General features: G+C 38.3%; 1 protein-coding gene across 1 annotated transcript in view; it reads left to right on the forward strand.

Annotated features, from left to right (window-relative positions):
* ST8SIA3 (ST8 alpha-N-acetyl-neuraminide alpha-2,8-sialyltransferase 3) overlaps positions 1 to 14,641 on the forward strand; it is a 30,494-nt gene extending 15,853 nt beyond the window's left edge. The window contains exons 4-5 of the mRNA XM_072416515.1: positions 6,598 to 11,685; positions 11,742 to 14,641. Of these exons, the coding sequence (XP_072272616.1) occupies positions 6,598 to 6,880 (283 nt within the window). The 3' untranslated portion in view covers positions 6,881 to 11,685; positions 11,742 to 14,641. The remainder of the gene's footprint in view (positions 1 to 6,597; positions 11,686 to 11,741) is intronic.
* The last annotated feature ends 8,869 nt before the right edge of the window (positions 14,642 to 23,510 follow it).

Below are 23,510 nucleotides of genomic sequence, written 5' to 3' on the forward strand. Positions count from 1 at the left end.
AGAGTTTGTCTTGGTCATTAAAGATTTAAAATGCTACAGATCAGCTCAGTCCTTTAGATCACCCACAACCTCAGCTGTGTTTAACAAAAAATTTCTTCTGCAAGTCATGCAAACTGCCCCCTCCCCCCATCAAACCTCCGTCCTGCACACGAGGGAGCAGGGAAGCCCCCGTTCATATCTACGAGTAGTACGTATGTCAGATGTCCTTAACCCGGGGACTACCTGTACTGCATTGTTTTCGGTAGGTTGAGAATGTTTCTTCAATCCTTTTCTTGTCTAGGCTATATATTTATTAGTTAATGAAGTTATTGTGTTTTTTTTTATGAAAAGTTCTTGGGCTACCCAACAAAAAGAAAAACCAAAATGCAATATTTTCTATTGATCAACACTCAAACCCCAGGGTTACTCACTTTTCCCCAGTGTTCTCCCCAGCCCCCTTTAGCTGGGTGAACCACCCGGCACTTTTCAGTAACCACCCAGCTGTTTTTGAGTGGTTACTGAAGAGTTGGGTCACAATACAGGGGCTGCCACCCACCTACAGCTTCCCACCCTGCTTAAAAAAAATGTCTGGGTAAATACTGATTCCCTGTTCCATCACTGGTGCCTCTATCTTCTCCATTCTTTTCTTCTGCATCCTGATCTTCTATCATCATGATTGGCCGGGCTGGGATGACGTAAAGCTATGTCCACACGTTAGATTTTTGTTGTTTTTTTGATCGTGAAAGATCCTTCCCAATGACAAAAGACTGAACAAGCGCTGTACTAACAGTGCTGTTCTGCTCTATGGAAAGGAGAGGGGGGAGAATGACGGAGAGGCACCCCGATTCACTTTCTCCCCTTCACTTGTATTACAGTCCACCAGGACAGATCCATGAATGACGTTGGACAAGCACTGTACACGCACCAGATTCTCGTCTCATACTTGCCCTGAGACGATAATCGGATGAGGATCATCTGACGTGTGTACGTAGCCTAACTCTCACATAGGCATGCGGGAGTTCCTTCAGTCCCGGAACATGCAAGGGAAGCCGGGATTGCAATCAGAAGAGTGCTGTTTCTTTAGATAACTTTTGATCAATACTTTGGTGAAATATTGAACAAACATTGATTTGACAAGTAATTTTTTAGTGATATGTTAACAATCATTATGCGCCAAAATAATACTGACTGAATAATGAAAAAGTGGATAATGCAATGAGTACTTGTGGTCAATGAAAAAAGTTTTTTTTATAGTAATTTACCTTATGTACATCATCTCCTGCATGCCAGCTGAAATGTACCAGCTGATGAAACAGGAAAGAAGAGACACAGGCATATGAGTATTATTAGGGTATTTAGAAGACAATGGGACTGTAAAAGCCACTTTCCACGGAATAGAAATGCATTGAATGTGGGTCATATAGAGATCAAATGCTATAATGGAAATCTGAACTAACTCAAACGCATCCAGTTGAAAGTTCCCTGCAAAAGAAGAACTATTTTACCCTAATGTAGTTGTTCAAAGCTTATAGGAGAGTATGGTGCTTGTGTTCTGACCACATACTGTTGTTCATTCCTTTGACCTCTATATCAATACTGAACACAGCAGTGATGTTGCGACTGGAGAATGGAATCATGGCACGTGGTAGAAATCTGATGTAACCACAAGCCAATAAAGTGGAACCAAACTCTGTGTACACTCACCTGTCAACATTCCATTTCAGGCACTGCCATCGTCTTTCTTACTCTTTTCCTTGTTTAGATGTTCAGCCATCTTGCTTGGTGGGTCCGGGATGACGTAAATCCCGGCAGCAGCAGGGAAATCTGGGATATCTAGGATATGCCAGCTTCAACAAGGGAGTGATCAAGTGAGTATGTTTTATTGCAAAATGGGCATTGGCTTTCCCTTTCTGCAATGAAACCCAGTCTCATGGCAAACTGTTGTTCCACTTTATTATTTATGATTTATTAAAGCTCTCCAAGGCTGGACAGGATTCATTTTCATCAGTGAAGCTGGGTGATTAAGCAAACCTGAAATGGATTTCTTCAAAGTCATTTACTAATTTCTAGCAAATGTTTTCAATCCTGAACCAGATCAATTCCAGGATTGCTGGATTACCCAGCTTCACTGATGAAAGTGTATCTTCTCCAGCTTTGGAGAGCTTTATTAAATCAGGCCCATTGACATGGGTTACAGTGCTGAAAGAGAGAAAATGTAGACAACTTAGGCCATGGAAGAGGAGAGCTTTAATAAATCAGGCCCATTGACAGTTGCAGTGCTGAAATAGAGAAAAGGTAGAAAATTTAGGCCATAGAAGAGGAGAGCTTTTCTTCTGCAGAGACCTGTCTGGAATACTTTAACCATTTTACTGCTATTGTACAGCATGCAATGGGTGAGGATGCCATTTACAAATGCAAAGATGACTCCATCTAAAAGGAAAGAACTTTACTGGTAGATGGAGCCCATTATAGGCTTTTGGTCTTTTTTTTTGAAAAAACAAAGTTATCAATCTCTTTGTTTTGATGTGTCTTTGCACCTTGAAATTATTTGACTTTAAATGTGTTACAAAATATAGTAACGTTTCATTATATAAAATAAGCGCTACCTTGAAAATGTAAATGGAGATACAACAGATAGAAAGGTTAATGGTTGTCACAAACCTGTTGACAATTACAGAGATTGTGTTTTAGTTATGAGACAGCAATAAGCCTTTTACTGTTTTGTGCTGGTTTAATTGTGTTCGCACCTTTAAAATTGTTTCTCACACTTTTATTGTGACAAAAAAGGGTTTGAAGGTGTTTTTGCCAAGACTGAACTCAATGCTAAATGCATATATAGTGGTGAGCATGCACATTCATGCATGGAAATACCAGAAATATGGCAATATGTGAGATTGTTTTGTGTATTCTTTGCCTGCCAACACACTCCTGCCAATATTGTGATCCATAGTTACCGATGTGTTCAGTTTAAAATACAAATCATTTAGCACCACTTTATAAAGAGCTTACAACACACCACAAGCCAATCAGCAGATTTGTATACCTGTTGCAAACATTGCTTGTCCTCTGCAAGGACATGCTCAGTGCAAGTAGATTCATGCATGCATGGGAAAAAGGTAAATTGTATCTAGAAGACATTACTGCATGGATCTACCTTAAAATAAACTGTCTGGCAATATTGCTGGACCTTAATAATTTGTTTTCATTATAATTTCTCTTTTAATACCCTATCATCTGACATGTGAGCCTATCACATGAATAGGAAAGCACATACCTGTGAAGAAGAAACAGATTACTTCTGCACCCATATTGCTGAATGCTGTTCTTATCATGAGAGATTTTCCTCCTCAAGTCCACAGAGATACCAGAACTACTGGGATTGCCAGTCCTTGTGGTTCTTTCTGCTGACCTTCAGTTCCCCGCTGTCTTCTGCAGTGACATAGAGGGCAGCAGGAGGAACTAGTGAGAGCAACAGGGGCTATGAAGATCTACACTCCCAGAGGTGCTGGTTTACCTGTGGACTTTAGAAGACTTTTTCTCATAGAGCATAGGCATAGAGCAATGTTCAGTGGTGCAGCCGAGGCAAATATTTCTGTTTCTTCTTTACAGGTATGTGCTGATGAGTTTTGAATATTCTAACAGCCCATGGACTTGCTGTGTTACTTACAGCCTGTATTACTCTTGTGGTTACTAGTGTAACATGGATCATATATGTATTGGTTTGATCAAGCAAATAAATAGGAACCTTATACAGTCAAAGACAATAAATAGTGGGTTCCATAGTTTGTCCTGAAGCAAGATATTTGCAACAGAGAAAAGGTGATAAGGAGGAATGTTTGCAAGCAAGGGGTGGCAGCCACTGTATTGTTACTCAACTCATCAGTAATGACCCAAAAACAGCCGGGTGGTTGATGAAAAGAGCCGAGTTGTGCGCCCAGCTAAAAGTTTGGGGAGAGCACTGTAATGTGTGTGCAATATGTTGGAGCTGTTATCTTATATCGCATGTCTATACCCATCTTTAATAGAATCCTCCAGGCTTCCTCTTCTACCACAAATACACTCACAGGCCTGGGAGAAGATTGAGGGCACCATGTGTGTACCAGGGCATCATTTTGTATCTAGAAGTAGTTTTTGTACATAAGTAAAATTCAGGTGCTCCTAATTTCCTATGCACTGCATCTTTCAATGAAATCACAAGCAATGTTATCAACTTTGAAATTAAATTCAGCTCAGAGGACTACAAAACACCTCCCCTATAGAAAGATTATCAGGAAAGGGGGTTGTACTTCCGTGGCAATTTTATAGAGCATGAGTTTAAGTATAGCCAACGGCTGTTTAATATGTGAATTTTGCTTTCAGGCAAGGTAGATAACATTTTATATAATCATGCATTTTTAGCATTCCAGCTTGAATAGCATTTTAATGCATTCTAGTGCCATAAAGCTGTGCGTGTAATATTAAATCTGATATATGGTTTTTGTCCTTCTATATCCATGTATTTTAAAGGACACTTTAAGACCAAAATTCCATACAAACAAGGTATTCTCCCCCTTTAAATATATGTTTTATTGCTCATAAGAGCTTTCTGTGAACACAGCAATAATGTCTGACACCTATAGTTTCTTTGATATCTCCATATACGCTGCAAACTGACAAACCGCTATGTGACACATTAATAATCTCCAATTATATTGCCGTTCACTGCTTAACCATTGTCAGATTCTAGCTGCAGTCCTTAAATAAGATTTGGCATTTCATCAAGATGTGTAAGCCCTCCAAATCAGATTTGCCAGTTTTTATTACAACAATCCATCTATTACATTTTTATAGTCCTTTCACACACTGGCTTTTAATTTCATTGCTCGACCTTTATTGAGTCTTTCTTGCCATGGCTTGAGGAAACCATAGCAGGGAATGCCAAAATGGTTGACGTTGGTTTTAAAATGTCATAAAATCCCATCGAATGGCACATGGAATTCGATCTCGGGTAAGAAAAGAATATTGGACTAAAGAGTAGAGCACTGCATAGCCTTTGTAGAGTCCTGATAGGCTTCATTATTGTCCAGGGTCCTAGCAGAGAGATTGCTCCCCCTTCTTGTGGGTTGAGTTTAAAAGTTCATTCACTTACTTGTCTGTGATTTCTCTGCATATTCCTATACAGGGGGCACATAATGCTCTCTTGCCACGGAACTTGCATAGGAATATATTGCTGATGTACCTGACATCAGTGTACAATGCCAGGTATCCCAGCATGCCTCTTACACATATGTGCAGGAATGACATCTTTTCAGCCTGGCCAATCAAGATAACTAAAGACCTGAACTTAGAAAAGGACCAAATAAAGAACAGGTGAATGTAATAAAAAAAATATGAACAGTCAGGTAGGTTTATTTGATTGCAGAAATGACATCACCTGTTCCTTCTCCAATCTAGAACTTGCTTGTTTGCAATTTATTTATTTATTAACTTTAGTTCCATTACAGCAGTCTGCCATTTTTGTGTAAAGAAAGCAATGAAAGCTACTGCCGTTCTGACTTCACTCTTTCCATTCCACATGCTTGTGCCAGGCCAATAAATGTATTTAAACTGGAGAGCAGGTATCAAAATCAAAAATAGCTTTTTAAAATAATAACTAAATAACTAAACACCCCATGATACAAATTGTGGTATTAGAAGGAATAAGGCTAAATACTTAATTGATAGAAAGGAAAGCAAGCATTGCATGGTTTCACTGGTCAGAATAAAACCAAGCTTCTCATGCGGATAGTGTTCTTTGCCATACAGGTATAAAAAACTCCATACAGACAGTATGAATGGTAGGTATAGGACCAGTTATGGCCTGGTGAGACCTTGGTGAGAATAATACAAGCACCCCATACAGATTGTATTCTTGGTTGGGAATAGAACCAAGCACAACATGGGGAGAGTGTCCTTAGTCAGAACTAGAACTTAGCTCCCCATGCAGATAGTATTTTTGATTGGGAATAGAACCAAGCACTCTATGATGAGAGTGTCTTTGGTGGAAAATAGAACTTAGCGCCCGATGCAGATAGTATTCTTGGTAGGGAAGAGAAGCAAGCATTTTATATGAGAAGAAAGTCATTGGTATAGAACCAAGCTTTCTATACAGATAATGCCCTTTGTTGGGAACCAAACATTCCACATGAGAAGGGTGTCCTTGGTGGGGAAAAAAATTAAACAATCCATAAAGATAATGTCATTGGTTGGAATAGAACCAAGCTTTCCATACAGATGGTGTCCCTGGTGAGAACAGAACCAAGCACTTCATACAGATTATGTTCTTGATAGTAACACAACCAAGCACGCCATTCAGATTGTATCCTTTGTAGGAATATAACCAAACACTAAATTCATAAAGTTTTCTTTGTGGGAATAAAACCACAAAGTAAATATAGATAATGTTGAAACAGGATCAAAGTTTGAAATGCTGCAAGGCAAGAGTGTTGGCTTAATATAAATGCAGGCTTTGGTTTATTATAAAAGGTAGTGTTTTTGTATGTATATTTTGTGAATGGCCCCTTGTGCTATGGATCCCCTATATGAAATTCAATAATTCACTTAGAGCCAAACCTCTAACATTTCTATCTCTTTCTGTAGGTATTGGAAAAACAAGCATTTATCACCTAAACGATTGAGCACTGGTATTCTGATGTATACACTGGCCTCATCTATCTGTGATGAAATACACCTCTATGGATTTTGGCCCTTCGGCTGGGACCCAAACACCGGGAAGGATCTACCCTACCATTACTATGACAAAAAAGGAACAAAATTCACCACAAAATGGCAGGAGTCCCACCAACTTCCTGCGGAGTTCAAACTGCTCTACAAGATGCATCGCGAAGGACTAACAAGGTTAACGCTGTCACATTGTGCCTAAAATCGAAACAAGAAACATGAAGTGCCATTGTTCTAAAAGTGCCCAAATGTAATTGAATAGTCATCAAACATAAATGAAAAAAAAATCAAATCAAAAATGTACTCCATGACATAGAATGTAGAATCTTTTACCCATTCCTCGTAATGTAATGTATATGTTAGAGTTTAGCGACCGAGAAATGATCAAATGATCAAATGAACAAAAACTCACAAATCCATATGCTGCTAGGAAGTTATTTCTTGTATTTTATTATCATTTTGGAATATCTGTTACATTGTGATATTCCACTGGGATCATCATAAAAGGTGCAGGCCTGCTAAAACTGATATTTAAAGCATATGTCAAGGCAAAATTTATTCAGCTTTTCATAGCTTAGTTAGATACTTTGGCAAGTTTTTATTCCCCTTTGTGTCTCTGCTGGGTGGAATTACCGCTCTATTAGGCCTAATAGTTATTGTCTCTGATACAAAAAGCTATGGGAAATCCAAAACATTGGATTCGTCACAGAAACAGGAGGTGAGGGGAAAATGCTTCTTTGAGGACACCTGTAGTGGTAACAGTTTTTTAATGCTCACCATACAATCTTACTATACAATCTTCTTTAGATCTACCTACAACTCCACATAGTGCAACATCTAATAATTAAGATCCAGCAGTGCCCACATGATGTCCATTAAATGTAAAATCCTATTATTCCAGAAAACAAAATGAAAACCTAACTCATTCCACCTGAATGCTTTGTAGTAAAAGGCATCTTCCTTCTATCTGGTGCACCTAACTCAACCTTAAGAGAGAAATCCAGCACAGGGCATCTGAGAAATCTTTTCTGAAGTTTACCTAGTGCAAGGACACGTGTGATGAATACAGATTGATTGGATAGTTGAGATAGTTGACTTTGAAATAAACCATTCTAGCTTTGCTTGATCACCTGGGGTTACTGTTGAAAGTATATCCTCTCCAGCATTGGAGAGCTTTAATAAATCAGGCCCCTTGTATCACATATGGTGAGCGTTGGAGGTAATATCCTTCTGCTTTGATAAGATTTCTACCTTCTTCATGTTGTGAGTAAGGAGAATCTTACATGAGACAAAAACTAATGTCTATCTCTGTGCTATCCAAAACCTAAAATTAAACAGGCTTTACAATGAATTGTGTTATCAAAAGGACACTCTGACTTTTTAATCACAAGTTTGTTATATTTCTTGGGACAGTAGTAGGGTCCTCATATGCATAGTTCCCAGCTCCCTTGACCTGCCACTCTGTCTTTAGGGGGTCTCAGTCCTCCTGGTGAATTTTCAATACTGACAAGTAAACTCATGAAAGGAGAGCAGTGTTCCCCCCAGACCCTTTTAGCTGGGTGCACTACCCTTCACTTTTCAGTAACCACCTGGCTGCTTTTTGATGGTTACTGAAGAGATCAGTCTAAACACAGGGGCCGCCTACAATTTCTTTGCACCCAGCTTAAAAAAAATTCTGGGGAGAACTGGAAATCTTACACATAAAAGCCTATTGCTATCTAGTTGCAGCTGAAATATCAGTTTTTGGAGGATTTACCCTTAATTTTCATACCAGCAGCAGAACATATGTATTTATTTTGTGTCATTTTGGTTTGGTTTGCAGATTGTGAAAATCATTTTTTTCAGTTCACCATTTTATGCAAGCTTTATTGTGAAAGTGCAAAACATTTCTCATTTGCACAATTCTGTAACCTGTATGTATTCAGCATTCTAGGAAGGTTGTTTTCTTGTTATCATGTGATTGTTTGGGGTGCATTTATTAATATTTCTTAGATGGCAATTTGTAATTGTCATTAAAGGGCCATTACAGACCAGCAAACCTGAGCTACAAGTTACCTTATATAAACAGAAATGAAAAAAGTTCTACAGGCTAATGTGATAACTTCCATTTAATGCAAATGTATATTCCATGAAGAAGGGTTTTTCAAGCTGTAGTGTCTGTCATTGCATGCAATTCCCAATATATTTAATTCACCTTCTACCAAACTCAAACCAGCTAAAATCCCAAATCATATAAGGAGAGAGACATAGGCACTGGCCTTTTAGCTGGAATAGTAGATGCAAAGCTACAACACCTATTGTCAATACAAATAAGCATTAAATAAAAATTGATATACTGGTGCTATAATTCCATAAAATATCTTTAAAACGAAATATAATTTGGATCAGAATAGCTCATAATTTGGGATCAGCCAGAAATGCATATTGTATCAGGTAGTACTTTTTCTTGAGTTTCACCAACAATGTGATGAATCTGAAGTCTTCTGCTTATAGGTTTTGGCAGTGTAATTTTATTTGCTTGGTGGTAGGTTGGGGCTGTACACAAATGATCATACTAACTTCAGACATGGAAGAGCAGGCCGAGAAAACTGGATCTTACGCTTAAGGCTGAGCTAAAAAAGATTTTTCTTGTAGGAAGCACCATTATAATATTATATTATATTTTAATGGTATATATATACCTATTTAGAGGTGTTGCTGTAAATCTGTAAAGTTGTATCAGTCTTGGAATGAGATGGATGAATTATTTAAAAAAATATAAAAGGAATAGCTTTTGGCACATGTTTTGGGCCATAGCATCTCTGTTAAAGGGAAGAATAAGCCAATCTTAATGCTCCCTTTTAACAGAGATCACATACTCAAATGCCAACACTGGTCACATGAGCAGGAAAAAGCCCAGCGTAGTATTGTAACCTATTGTAATCCTTTTATCAGCCTTTTTTGCCTATTTTATCAGAACCGTTAAAAAAACACAATGAACTCATCAGTTTCTGAAATCTCTATACACAATCACCTCATCATTTTTGCTCCTATCCCTACAATTTATAGATAGCTATATATTCAGGTCCAGATATTTAGTCTGGGACCTAATATGAAAATTGTTGCATTTCTTCCATTATATTATGCTGAATGATGTGATTTATAGAAGATATAAACCAAGATTTCAATTGTATCTAGCTAAAATGCTGAGATAGAATATTAGATAACCATTCTTAAAAAAGGTAACAAAAAATGCCTTCTATGTAGTTTTATTGGCAGTTACATGACTTCCTGTCTTTAGCTTCTGGTGCTGGTACAGCACTGCATGAAGGAGAACCTGGACATGGACACTGTCCATTTATCTGTGCACCAGCATGTGCATGCAAGATTGACAAAACCATGATACCTTATAATGCATAAGCCAGCCTTGTTCCCAAATAGGAAGTGGCATTAAAAGCCAAAAAGAATAAAAAAAACAATAGAACAGCTGTACAACAACGGGGTAGCTAAAACAATGAAGGACAATGATAAATAGAGTGTTACCTGGTCCACCAGCGTCTTTCTTTGCGATCCCCATCCTCTCATATGCTCCGGCGAGCGTCCTCCACATTTGATGAGTCACCCGGGAGTTCCCGGTGACGGTGCGTGCGGCTGTTGCGTTGGGGTTATGGTGAGAGTTTCAAATTATTTTGTATTGCATTCAATACAAAATAACTGTATTGAATGCAATACAGTGTTTTTTTTATAATTTTATTTAATTTATTATTTCGCCATGATTTTGTTTCAAACTTTAATATACTCATACTATTATATTATACTGTAAAATAAATTTTCATGAAAAACAATGTACCGCTTTTAGACAAATTAATCCAGACAAATAAAACCGCCCAGGAGGTTAATGAAAATTGTACTTTTGTAGAATAATACCTCTGGGGCATATGTATAAGTGACATAACTAAGAGCAGCCTGAGCCAGGCTAAGCCTCTCATGTTTGCAAGTGCTAACAAAGTACCTGTTATTTTGAACCTAATGGGAAGATGATATAACCCCTCTTCCATGTGACAATTCATAGGTAGGCCAGTAAATCCAAGCATACCCATAAACACTGTGTATTTCCCAGTGGCAGCCTCAGAAGAAGGAATTGTGGAGGAGCACTTGCGAGGTGGGAATAAAAGAGGGAAGAGAGGCAACACAGTGTGAGCTTGCTCGTGGCAGCAGTTTAAAATAAGGCAGCACAAGTTTAGTTTCTCAAACAGTTCACAAATAGTGTCTATAACACAGGCAGGTTAACACAATGTGAAAAAAACAACAAAACAAATCCTAGCCCGGCTGGCCAACTAACTTAATGGTTAGTTCCCCCTCTGGTTAATCATACAGTCTAAACAAGTCCTTTTGCATAAACCAATATTGATTTCTTACTTTTGAAGTGTTTTCCCTCCTGAGCTATTCTACCTTCAGGTTTTGGGAAACCACTGAGCTCCTTGCAGTCTGGTCCTGTGCATTCTAAATAGAGCACCCGGCTGAGTAAATTCCAGGGAAAAACCCAAACATGGTTCGGGTGGCCAAAGACCTCACAAGGACCCCTTTTTATAAAAGCCAACTGTCTGGCAGACACAGAAATCCCTGGAACCTTTAACAAAAAAATCAGCTTAGTCTGACACTATATACATCCCATCCAAGACTTTTCCAGCCTTTTTGCTCAGAATGGGCAAGACACCATGTCACATGACATGTTACCTTCAAACTAAACCATAATTTCATCTGTTGCCAGATTTAGCATTATTTTCATTAATTTTTTAGGCAGGACAGCATCATTTGGTCACATGAGTCTGTACTCTTCAAGATCCTTCTCTTTGCTATGGAATAGAGTTTCAATGGAGTGAAGGAATTGGTGCCTACATTTTCAAAAGCTCTGATTCCAGGCCATCAATCATATAATAAGTTAAAAGTCTACAGTGGCTAAGACAAGCTAGAACCACAATAGCTTGGTCTACAATGGCTAGTATAATCTAGAACCAGAATAGCTAGGTCTACAATGGCTGGGATAATCTAGAAACAGAATAGCTAGGTCTACAATGGCTAAGGTCTACAATGGCTGGGATAATCTAGAAACAGAATAGCTAGGTCTACAATGGCTAGTATAATCTAGAACCAGAATAGCTAGGTCTACAATGGCTAGAATAATCTAGAACCAGAATAGCTATGTCTACAATGTCTAGGATAATCTAGAACCAGAATAGCTAGGCCTACAATGGCTCGGATAATCGAGAACCACATGGCAAAGATGTGTCTCTTGCGCCAATTAAAAAGCACAGTCTTTACATTTGAACAGAGCATATATCTTTAGCTTAATAAATGCAAGGTCCAGCCAGTTACTATAAGCTACTGGTGCTTTGTGCACCCACAGATTGTCGTGAACACAGCTTTTGGTCGTTCTGCTGATGTAAATGTGAATATATTTTGTTCTTAGAATGTAGCAGTTGACTCGTATATTTTTACAGTGTCAATATGGGCATTAGATTTGGTTTTCATGATACATATTCCATGTTCTTACAGGTAAGACTGAAGTTGTTATATACATTGTAAACTAGTGAGCCAGCAGTGTAAATGCTTTAAAGCAGAACTCCCGAAAAACAGGTAATTATTTATTCTGAAATACATAAATGCTTTGTTTTAGATTAGTTTTAATTCTGTTCAGTCATTCTTGTCATTCACTCATCTTGGTAACCCTTCTATTGTTACTTGCCTGTTCAAATGGTCAACAAATATTGTCCTGACAGGGATAAAGTCTTTCATGTGTGCTGTGGGCAGCCTGATGACCTCCTGCTCCAGTCTTTGGGCCTGACAACATGTTAAAGTGACAGCACAGTGCAAAGCAAAAGAGACTGATTGCCTCACAGTAAAGAACCTTTCATTTTTAGTTTAATGCCCACATTGCAGAGGAGGGGGTTAACTATGGTATAGTTTCAGGGAGTTATAGCTGCAGAATTTCAAAATACATTCAATTATTTTATGGAAAAGTGTGCATTCCACATGTAGATCTCATGTACAAAGCTTAAACACCTCCTTGTAGTCCTAATGGCTACCCAAACTCATCCCTATTGACCAGTAAATCTATATGTCTATATCATATGTGTGTGAAATGGAACTAGGAATTGAGGGGGAGAGTGGAAGTAGCAAGCAGCAGGGGTAATAGGGAAGTTGAAAGATACAGAAGCTGGGAGATCCTTGTACTTATTTCTCTCCAGCAAGGAGAACAGTGAGCAGCACAGTGATACCATCACCAAATCTCACACAATACCTGTGGGATCTAGCAGTCAGAGTCAGCAGATATCTCACGATGCAAATAAACAGCAATGAGACTCAAGGCACAGAAGTGACAGGTATCACTGTGCTTTTTTTGAAAATCAAGACAAATGGTACAAAACATAGGCTTATTTAATGTATGTGTGTGTGTGTGTATATATATTTTGCTTTTCAGCTCCAATCTAACTGGTGTAATCAAGAACTGGCTGAACAGAACATTTCAGTTGCACAGTAGCTATAGTTTCCAGAAAAAAAACATAACTGGAGTTCCTCTGTAAATCCTTTTTTTTTTTAAAGAAAGCGAGACTGATGGACTGTGATAATAGGTCAGGAATTTAGCCAAATGGGTAATATTTTTGATGGAACAAAGAATTTAAATTTGCTATTTCACCTTAAAAAAATCTCTACCTTTGGCCATTCATGGCTTTGTAGTGCACAGCAGTTCAGAGAGCTTCCAGCTGTTCTGAACCCTCAAATAGACATGCAAAGTTGCTGTGGTGATGATGTTGGTACAAAGCTTTTTAAATAAATATTATAACAATTTTTAATATAAGGCTTTTTTACTAATCAGTTATTTAATGAGCTGTGATGGTCATAAGGAAGAAATAACATTAATAGCCAAATATTTTGGCAAGCCATAAAGAACAATGTGCATAGAATGTGCACACACTTACACTAGCACACATACCCTGGTGAGCAGTTAAAGGGGATTCAAATTTAAAGTGGGTGAAATGGAATTCCGTGGCTGTGCAGTGGTTTTCAGAAATCCTCCAATACAGCAGCTTTCCCATCAGGACAGGTCAAATATATCTGGTATGAAAAGCTGTCTTTAGCTTGTAACAGCTCAGATATGCTTTTCAGCCAGAGGTGAGTGTAGCTGTAGAAGCTTCACTTGGACCCCTGGAACTCTGCAATTGGGGTAGACCCCACTGTACATTGCTATTTAATAATATACAACCCCTTTAGAAAGAATGTGTTTAAATCAGGCTACACTTGCATGTTTATGTCTCATATATATATACAGAGGTTTCTGTTGAACTGATTTTGATGGTGTAAAGTGCAAAAGTGACATCAACCTACATAAGTCCATTAACAATGCTAAAGTGAACCATTGTCTTTATGTGTGGACGCGGTTAAAAGAATGTAGTAGCAGAGCTTGTGCTGTTTTAACCGGAGTTTTCTTCACAACATGGCTCTGCAGCATTTAATGCACAAAGTAGGTGACTCATTTGCATACACTACCTTCTGCATGGGTTCACTTTAAGCACACAGATTCATTTATGCAAGATTGCACAGCACAATATTACCATTGTCAGCTTCTTTGTGAATGTCCAATGATCTCTATCAATTTTACCTGTACAGTTAGGGTAAGTTGTGCCACAATGATCTTTATGATGTGACATTCACCAATCATCACAAAAAGGCCATATTAAATTAAAGTGTTATTTATAGCAGAAGTGCTAATGTACATATCTTGTTGAGTCTGGACTATCTATTTCTTATATTGTAGAGGTAATCTACCTATTTATTGTATTAGTATTTTGTGAATAAACATTGGCAGTGATTCACTTTACATCTTTCGGTTTAGTAATTGGTCGATGTAATGTGCCTGCAACTTGAAATTGTGCCAAAACACAGTGATTAATGCATTGTTTTTAATAATAAAAGTTCAATTGTGCATATTTGCGACTGATCATTATTCACACAGAGCAAACAAGGGTATGTTAGGCATCATGGTTATCTAGTGCAGTGTTTCTCAACCTTTTTACCAAGGAGGAACCCATGAAATAATACGCAAATTATTATTACGATTAATTATAAACACTAAACAGTAATTATGATTACAATATCCATAGCTCACAGTACTGTGGTGGTTAGTGAGAAAAATTCCTCCTACATTGCTGGCCATTGGGAAAAATGTCACCTTTACAGCCAAAATAAACATTGGTGTCAGTGATATCTGACCTGAGTGTCACAAATTGCTTATTGCTCAAGGAACCCCAACCTCTGGAGGAACCCTGGGGATTCACTGAAACCTGGTTGAGAAACACTGATTTACTTTCGTCTGCTATTATTCTTATTCTTTTCCTAGTGTTTAGTGAGTCACTGATCTGGAACATATATGCAGATAGCAAAGCGGGTACTCCTGAGCTACAACTTGTTCCAGATCAGTAGCTAGAGAAAAATCATAGGAATTGGCGTATGATCTCTCCATGGTGCTGCCTACTACAGCTTCAAATTTAGGCCAATAAAAGACCATGTTGCAATGGTACATGGTACCAGACAGAATCGCCAAACATAACCCACAGGCTTCCTTTCTTTGCATCCAGGACGAAAATGGACAACGCTGGTTCTGCTTAAAGGTGGGAAGATTTTGGACTTTACAACTTCATATTTTTTGATAAATCTTCTAAATAAAATTGGATAAATCTAGGGTGCCTGACAGTGCTCTGTTTAATAGGTTATGATTACCTCTACCAAAACCTCTCACATTGGTAATATTATATGTTTTTCTGGCAGCTTGTATTGCTATAGCTAAATTCTGGAAGACGCTCACACCCTCTCTAGAATCAAAACCAAGTTAAACTGGATAATGATCAATGATAAATTAGCATGTTCAGTTCATAATTGTCTTGGGATCTTCCATGAACTAAATACAATTCTAGCTAATGGTCACCAAGATATTGGAAGTTCCAGTTCCCTTTGTTTGTCCTCCCCCCTTATTTATTTCCTATCCCATACCATTTAGCATTTTATGAGTCTTTGGACGCTTTACATCTGTTTTTTATTGTTTTGTTTTTTTGTTTTTACTAATGACATTTTCTTTTTTTAATTTTGTATGGAATAAAGTATTTATTGAGGGTTTCCCCAGTACTATTTATTCTCTGTTATAACATTTGATTTCTTTTTTTTTTTTTTGAGTGTTTTGTTATACATTTATCTTTATGACCCATTCATACTTGCAGTTGACCTCGGTGTTGTACCACAGGCTTGAGCTTGCTCCCAATTGCTCTCATTCAACCAAATAGAATAATTGAGAACCACTTGCGTTTGCATGTAAATGTGGTTGCAGTGTAGTTGCAGCATGTTTTCTGGAAACTACATGTCTTTTCTGCCTCCTTAATTTGCAGCTTACTGCTCCTGGGTGCAAAGCATCATTTTGCTATTTCCCTGAGAGTAACTTACTGTCTGTTTGCAACTGCAAAAAGGAGAAGAGCCTAATTTATTTGTTGTGCTATCTTTACAAATGTTAAAAAATACCAATAAAGCAGGATTTAAAGTGATAGCCCGGGATCATCCAAATCGAAGTTTAGTTGACATTGTCAGATTTGTTTTAGCTATGTTTTAAAAGGTCCTTTTTAAAGGGTAACTTTATGAAAGGTATGAATTATGCTTTTGGGCTTTATTTAAAAAACAGGCAACCAGACATTGGTGGCCATTGGAACACATGTACCTGAAAGATTCCCTCTTGGGAATGTTTGAGGTTTTGGCAGATTCCTTGTTTTATAAATGTGGCCTATTGTGTAACTTTTTGTTTTACTTTTTTTATTTGTCAGGATCCCCAATGGCTAAATCTTCGCACCAGAATTCCTGGCTATGTTTGCACTGTTTTGAAGTCTGCACCAGATCTCAATAATAAAGAGACTCATTTACCAAAACAGCAAAAACAATGTTTTTACATTAAATTTTGTTTATTATACAAATAGTTTAATAACCAAGATCATTCATGAAAAAATATACAACCCTTTATTTTTTTTAATGATTGAAACTCACCTAAATGCCTCTTGTAGCTTCTGATCAGATCTTTGTTGTGTTTAGGGGATATAAGGTACATTCTTGTATGTAGAACTCTTACTTCATGTGTATTTCTGTGATGTGTGATGTGATCATACCACAGAATTTCGGTGTGATTCAGATCAGGACTGTTCGATGTGTAACTTCTTTTGCCTTAGCCAGAGTATTTTCAATTTGCGTGACTTTCAGTACGAGTGTAAGAATGACTTTGAAAAGGAGTCCAGTGTAGTTAAGGACCAAAATAAACTCCTGCTTTGCGGCCGGAGGGGGTAAATCGCACCACAGACAACAAGATTTGCACAAGGCTGCAGTGCAGATTTTCAGAACACAAATGTTCTGGCCAAAAGGGACACGTCGCTTTTGCAAATAGGGCCGCCATCTGCAGCAGCCATTTGCAAAAAAGGGTACTAAACTCTCTTGTTTATTTGAATGGAAGTTGATGGACTGCAGTTGAGCTTGCGGCAGACCTCTCAAACTCACTAGAGGTGTGAAATGGCCATAAGAGCCTAGCAAAACAAATACTTCTTTAAAACATTGTTCTTTAAAACAATCCTTGTATGAACATGTGACCTTTCTATGTACTGTGCCATTCAACCGTTTGCAAGAGCTGCTTAGTTACTTAACTAAAATCAAGTACTTTCTGGCAGAAAGGCAAACCAGAGGAAGGCAGTGGAATGGAACTGGATGCAAGCAGCCAATTATGCAGGAAGAAAAGGTTAGTAACTTGGTAAGTTTTTTTTTTTAATGTGTTTCTGTTGAACAAAATCACAAAAGCACACAAACCTGTCTGTGCAATACCGGTGGCTGTAGTGTACCAGGCTATTTTCATTTTGTCTGTAATCTGGTGATCCTGAAACACCCCTGTTGGTAAGGCAGGAACACCCCCGCACCTCACTTATATTTGTGTCTATTTGAACACCTTCAAAAATCAGAAGATTAGAAAAGAAAAATTTAAGAACTGAGAAGTTTCCTACAGCAACCATTCAGATTCTAATATGCTTTAGAAGTATGAATGTGTGGTGTTGCAGAGGAACTTCTACAACACATACTTATCACTGGCACCAAGAATTACACTTTTGGTGTCATAAGGGGTCATGACCCAGTGCAATAAGCAGGTTGGCTGTCATAAGGGTGGTGTGATGTGCACATTAAATTGTATGCTAGTTTACTTTATCACATTATTCTTTATGATATTTGAAAACATTACAAGTTTACTTTAAGAATTGACATTATTCTGGTAATCAAAGATATAAAAACATTTCCTTAGTAGTAGAACAAAAATTCTGCAAGCATCAGTAGGAATTAGTTCTACCCAACCCCCCCCAATATGGCAAAATCAAGCATGAAGCATGTTGCAGACAGATATTTACAAGGTAAAATGTGCCGGCTATGATGCCATTGCATTTTCTTTACCAGTACCCTGTGCTGAATGTACCATACATTTTCTTCCCCTAATCTGTACCCTGTGCTGTAAGTGGCATACTCCAAACCACTTCACTTTGTACTCTTTGCTGGATATGACATACTCTAGATGGACCAATTGGGCCTGATTTAATAAAGCGCTCCACGGCTGGAGAGGATACACTTTCATCAGTGCAGCTAGGTGATCCAGCAAACCTGAAATGGATTTCTTCAAAGTTTTTTGTTATTTGCTAGCAAATGTTTTGAATCCTGGACCAGATCCATACCAGGATTGCTGATTACTGATGAAAGTGTATCCTTTCCAGCCTTGGAGAGCTTTAATAAATCAGGTCCATTCTGTCTATGTGGATATATTGAATGCTTACTTTATAATGCAAACTTCTAACAGTGTATGACCGGCTATATAGGACTGTGCTGGGTGTCTGAGCACTCACTTGCCACACATTTTCACTGTCAAACAGGAGCAAAGTAAATGAGATTTCCTCAGGGCAGACAGAGACTGTGAGAAAAAAAACATTGGTTGTATTACCTTTCTCTGCTCTACATAATTGCAATAACTCATAACTGATTGTGTCCTAGGATGGAGAGATTTGCACCATTTGTTCCTATCCTGTGACCAGTCGGAAGCTGAAACTGTAAATCTGTCCAGTAAGCATCAATCCCAACAAAAAGCAAAGATTCTTACTCTTTCCTATTTGGACCAAAGATAAAAAATGTTAAAAACTGAAGCTTTGCTATAAAGCAAGTGTGCCCCGTAATGAATATGGGGGTCAGTGGATGAAACCACAGCATTCAGTAGGAGCTAGGCATATATGATAGACCTGCAAGTGTGTTAAATGCTAGAGATTTAATTTCCTTATCTCTATCAAAAAGGAAATATTTAAATATGGGCAACAGGATGGGTTAAGTATTATAATGCATCTTTAAGAAGTATTTTATATTCACATCTAGGTTTCTTTGCCCTTCATGGGTTGACCAACATAGACACATCTGTAGCCTTTCCCATAATCTTTTATTTCTGTTACAATGAACCACAACTACTTTACCATGGGTGGGTCGGATTTGATTGTATTTAAGGTCACAAGCAACCAACCCTCTGTTTCCACTTCCCTTTATTTTTTAGCTGATTGTCTGCTGCAGAACGACAGGTGCACTTCAACATCACCGAGACATTGTCCATCAACCAGGCTCATTCTAGTTTTTGTTAAATATTTTATAACACCGTTATAAAGTTATCAGTCTGCAGTTCCCAGAGTCTAAAGCTATTGTTGGCCTCAGAGCTCAGAATTTTCTCACACTTCCTGATTTCCATTCTTTCTATGCCAACAATTAGCTCATTAAGGACATTGTTCTCTAAGGGTTCTTTGGAGCAAGATCTAGCAGCAGTGCTGACCATACAGGTCATGAATATATCAGTCCTTTACATTTCCATCACTTAAAACCTCTCAACAGGCTTGCTTTTTAGTTATAATATTGATTTGAGAAATTCTGCCTATGACCTTTCAGCTTTTCCATCGCCCTTGTTTGTTTAATGCCACTAAGCCCTGTGCTTTATATGCTCGGGAGGTCTGCAGTTATCTTTCTTGGTTCCTCAGCTCTATCGGAAAAAAGATACTTTCTTCTCTGCTTTGAAGTACTTTTCCAACAAAGATGGGATTGTATAAGCCAGTTGGGACTCCCTATGAAAACAATGCATGACTATCGGTTTGTTTAGCTAATAAGGGTCCTAGCTGAAGTCAATTCTGCCTTAGGCTTTTGGAGGGAACATGCCTTGGGCTATAATTATACTGCCACACATGCTCAAGTCCTTATATGCTCATGTGCAAAATTCTTTTGGCTTTTTGGCATTCATTTTTCAAGCAGAAAAATAGGGTTGAAGTAACTGCGGCAATAGCAGTAAACAAAAAATGGGCATTTTGTCAAGAAAAGTTTGCAGGGAACTTCTATAATGTTTAACTTAAGTTCTCCTGTAAAGTGCTTTTCCTGATACATGACTGCACCAAAACACTGCGAGAAAGTGGTGTGTGGTGGATTTTAGAATGTTCAAGATAGTAATGGATGCAGGGAGGGGTTTTTGGCAAATAATAATAATGTATTGAACGATAAGTTTTTCAAAACACAATACAAAATATAGGTATCCTGTTTAACCACAGTCAACTTCTTGTGGTCTTGTTAACAGGAAATAATACACGTTATTAGGCCCTAAAGGGCGCTATACATATGTCATATATACCATGATCCATACATACATCACCATATGAGTAATCAAATATAAACTCGTTCGTATTAACCATAATACCCAACGCGTTTCGCCCTTCTTAGCTTCTTCAGGGGTAGTGGTAAGTCAACGAAAGTTTTTACACATAAGTGGTTCAAGTCACCTAGCTTCATAAATATACACATATATATTAATGATAAAGATTATAGCAGGTTCTAATATGTTCATAGTATTTATAGCAAGATATATAATATATCCTAATCAGGATCAAAACCAAAAAAATATTGAGTTTTTTGTATTCTTGACTAATAGTATAAAGCAAACATTTTGAAGAAGGTTGGCTAGTCAGTATATAGACATACCTTTCACAATGAGTTTTAAGTGATTGTCTAGTTTTTAATAAGGCCTGTAGGGCAAACAATTTTTTTTAAATCTTCATAGAGGATAGATCAAAATAAAATAAAATAAAAATAAAAGCGAGACTTAAAGGGTTTAAAGATGGTTATGTCCTGACAGATATGGTAATGAGAACCAAAGTTCAGCAGTTTCCGAAAGAATTGAAGGTTAGTCAAAAAGACAGAATTTGCATGAGAGGAAAGGTGTTGGATCTAAGGGAATTTTGAATGTTAACTATTAAGTAATCCTGAAATAGCCCAATTATGTAATGGAAGTATGTTAAAACGTTTTAGTAAAATGGTAGACCTACCTGTAGGTAGATGATGTAATATTCATAATCAGTTCAGGTATAGTAGTATTAAAAGTAAACGTAACTAATTTTGAGTAGGGAAGCCCGTGTTGAGAGCTACCAGTGTTGGGACGGATGAATCCCACAGATCAGCTTCCATGTGTGAGTCTTCTAAAATAAAAGTTCATTAGGTATAGGCTTTTGAGAATATATCAGCAATAGGTGGAAGTTTTTATAAAAACATACCTTGGAAGCATACAGCTGGCAGCCAGTGTGCAGAAGGAATCCCTGCAGCGCCGTCCTTCCGAATACTTGCGCATGTGCATGTATGCAAGGTGGGGAAGCCCGCGACAGCTGACTGGATGACATGGGCATGGGTGGCAGTGCCTAGGGAATGCCTACTCATGCCCTGTCAGTGAGTGAAGAGAGCAGGCCCGCCTATTCCCAGCTCAGTGCTGCGACTGGTCACAGACGGGTCCCAGCCCAGCATCCCTGTCTAATGAGACGGGGATAGGCGGATATAGCCCCAAAAGGAGAGGGAGTATCCATCTTAAATGGCACTCCTAAAATAGAGTGCCCCCGTCCCCGCAAGTCGGGTGCATGCTTGAAGATATATTGTTGTTTGTTTAAATGGGCTAGTGAATTAAGATGAGAAGAAGAGGAAATTTAGCGCTACCTTGTTAGGGAGAAAAAATAAGTGTAGGTTACAGTAGTTAAAAATCATATAGAATATAGAAATGTGTCAGAGTGGTATACAAAATATATAATCCAAGAAATCGGTAAAGTAAACCGAAGGTCAAAAATTAAACATTAGTGCATGATGTACCTTACATCCTACCATTGTTACACTGGCAGACTATATGAACATACATAAACAATATTATTAAACATGGCAATCCTATTACGTGTAGGAGAGAAGGTGTAGGGTAATTGAATATCATATTTAAAGGGAGAGCAATGTTTAAAGGAATGGTTTGAAACTAAAAGCATCATTTAACCCCAGATGGTGATTGGCTTTCAGTAGAAAGATCCACTTAGTTTGTTGTTGAAGTCCCCACCTCTAGGGTTGAGAAGTACTTGTTCAAGTGCTGCAAAAGTAAATATTATTATTATTATTATTATTATTATTAATAAACAGGATTTATATAGAGCCAACATATTACGCAGCGCTGTACATTAAATAGGGATTGCAAATGACAGACTAATACAGACAGTGATACAGGAGGAGAGGACCCTGCCCCGAAGAGCTTACAATCTAGTAGGTGGGGAATTTCACACACAATAGGATGGGAGATATGTAGTGGTGGGAAGTAGTGATGGTTTCAATTGACAGAAGAAGCCGGGTAGGCAAGTTTGAAAAAATGGGTTTTGAGCGCTCTTTTAAATGAGCAGAAAGTAGGAGCAAGCCGAATAGGATGAGGAAGACCATTCCAGAGAGTTTGAGCTCTAGAGAAGTCTTGTATCCGTGCATGTGATGAGGTTATGAGTGAGGAAGTCATTAGTAGGTCATTGGAGGAGCGGAGAGAGCGGCATGGGGAGTATTTTTTAACCATGTCAGAAAGGTGAGTGGGACAATAACTGTGGAGGGATTTGAAGGCAAAGCACAGGAGCTTAAATTTGATTCTAAGGTGAAATGGAAGCCAATGGAGAGAACTACAAAGAGATGCAGCAGAGGAGGAGCGGAGGGAAGGATGGATGAGTCTGGCTGCAGCATTCATGATAGATTGTAGAGGTGAGAGTCGGGTTAGTGGAATACCAGCGAGAAGGATGTTACAGTAGTCCAGACGGGAGATGATAAGAGCATGTACAAGGAGTTTGGTGGTCTCAGGGCACAGGTAGGGGCGGATTTTGGAGATGTTGCGTAGGTGAAAGTGACAGGACCTGGAAATGTTCTGAATATGGGGGGTGAATGAGAGGACCGAGTCAAAGGTGACACCAAGACAACGTGCCTGAGGGGAGGGCCGAATAACAGTGTTGTTAACAGTTAGATATATGTCAGGGGGGGATTTGGAATTTGAGGGGGGTGGGATGATGATGAGTTCTGTTTTATCCAGGTTGAGTTTCAGGAATCGGTCAGACATCCATGATGAGATGGCTGACAGGCAGCATGAGATTTTATCCAGGACTGAGGGAGACAGGTCAGGGGTGGACAGATAAATTTGAGTGTCATCAGCATACAGATGGTATTGTAAGCCAAAGAAGGATATAAGACTACCCAGAGAGGAGGTGTACAGAGAAAAGAGAACCGGTCAAGTAATACTATGGGTGTCAAAAATGTGTGTAGTACCTACATGGTAACTAATTGGAGTTACCATTTTGCCATTTTTAATTGAGTATATATGTTCAAAGAATAGTGCACAAAGAATAGTGCACATGAGCATAGAATAATGTATATGATTCCCATTGATTGGCAGTTCACATGATAGT

This window comes from Pyxicephalus adspersus, chromosome 6 (genome assembly GCF_032062135.1).
Source record: "Pyxicephalus adspersus chromosome 6, UCB_Pads_2.0, whole genome shotgun sequence".
Lineage (NCBI taxonomy): Eukaryota > Metazoa > Chordata > Amphibia > Anura > Pyxicephalidae > Pyxicephalus > Pyxicephalus adspersus.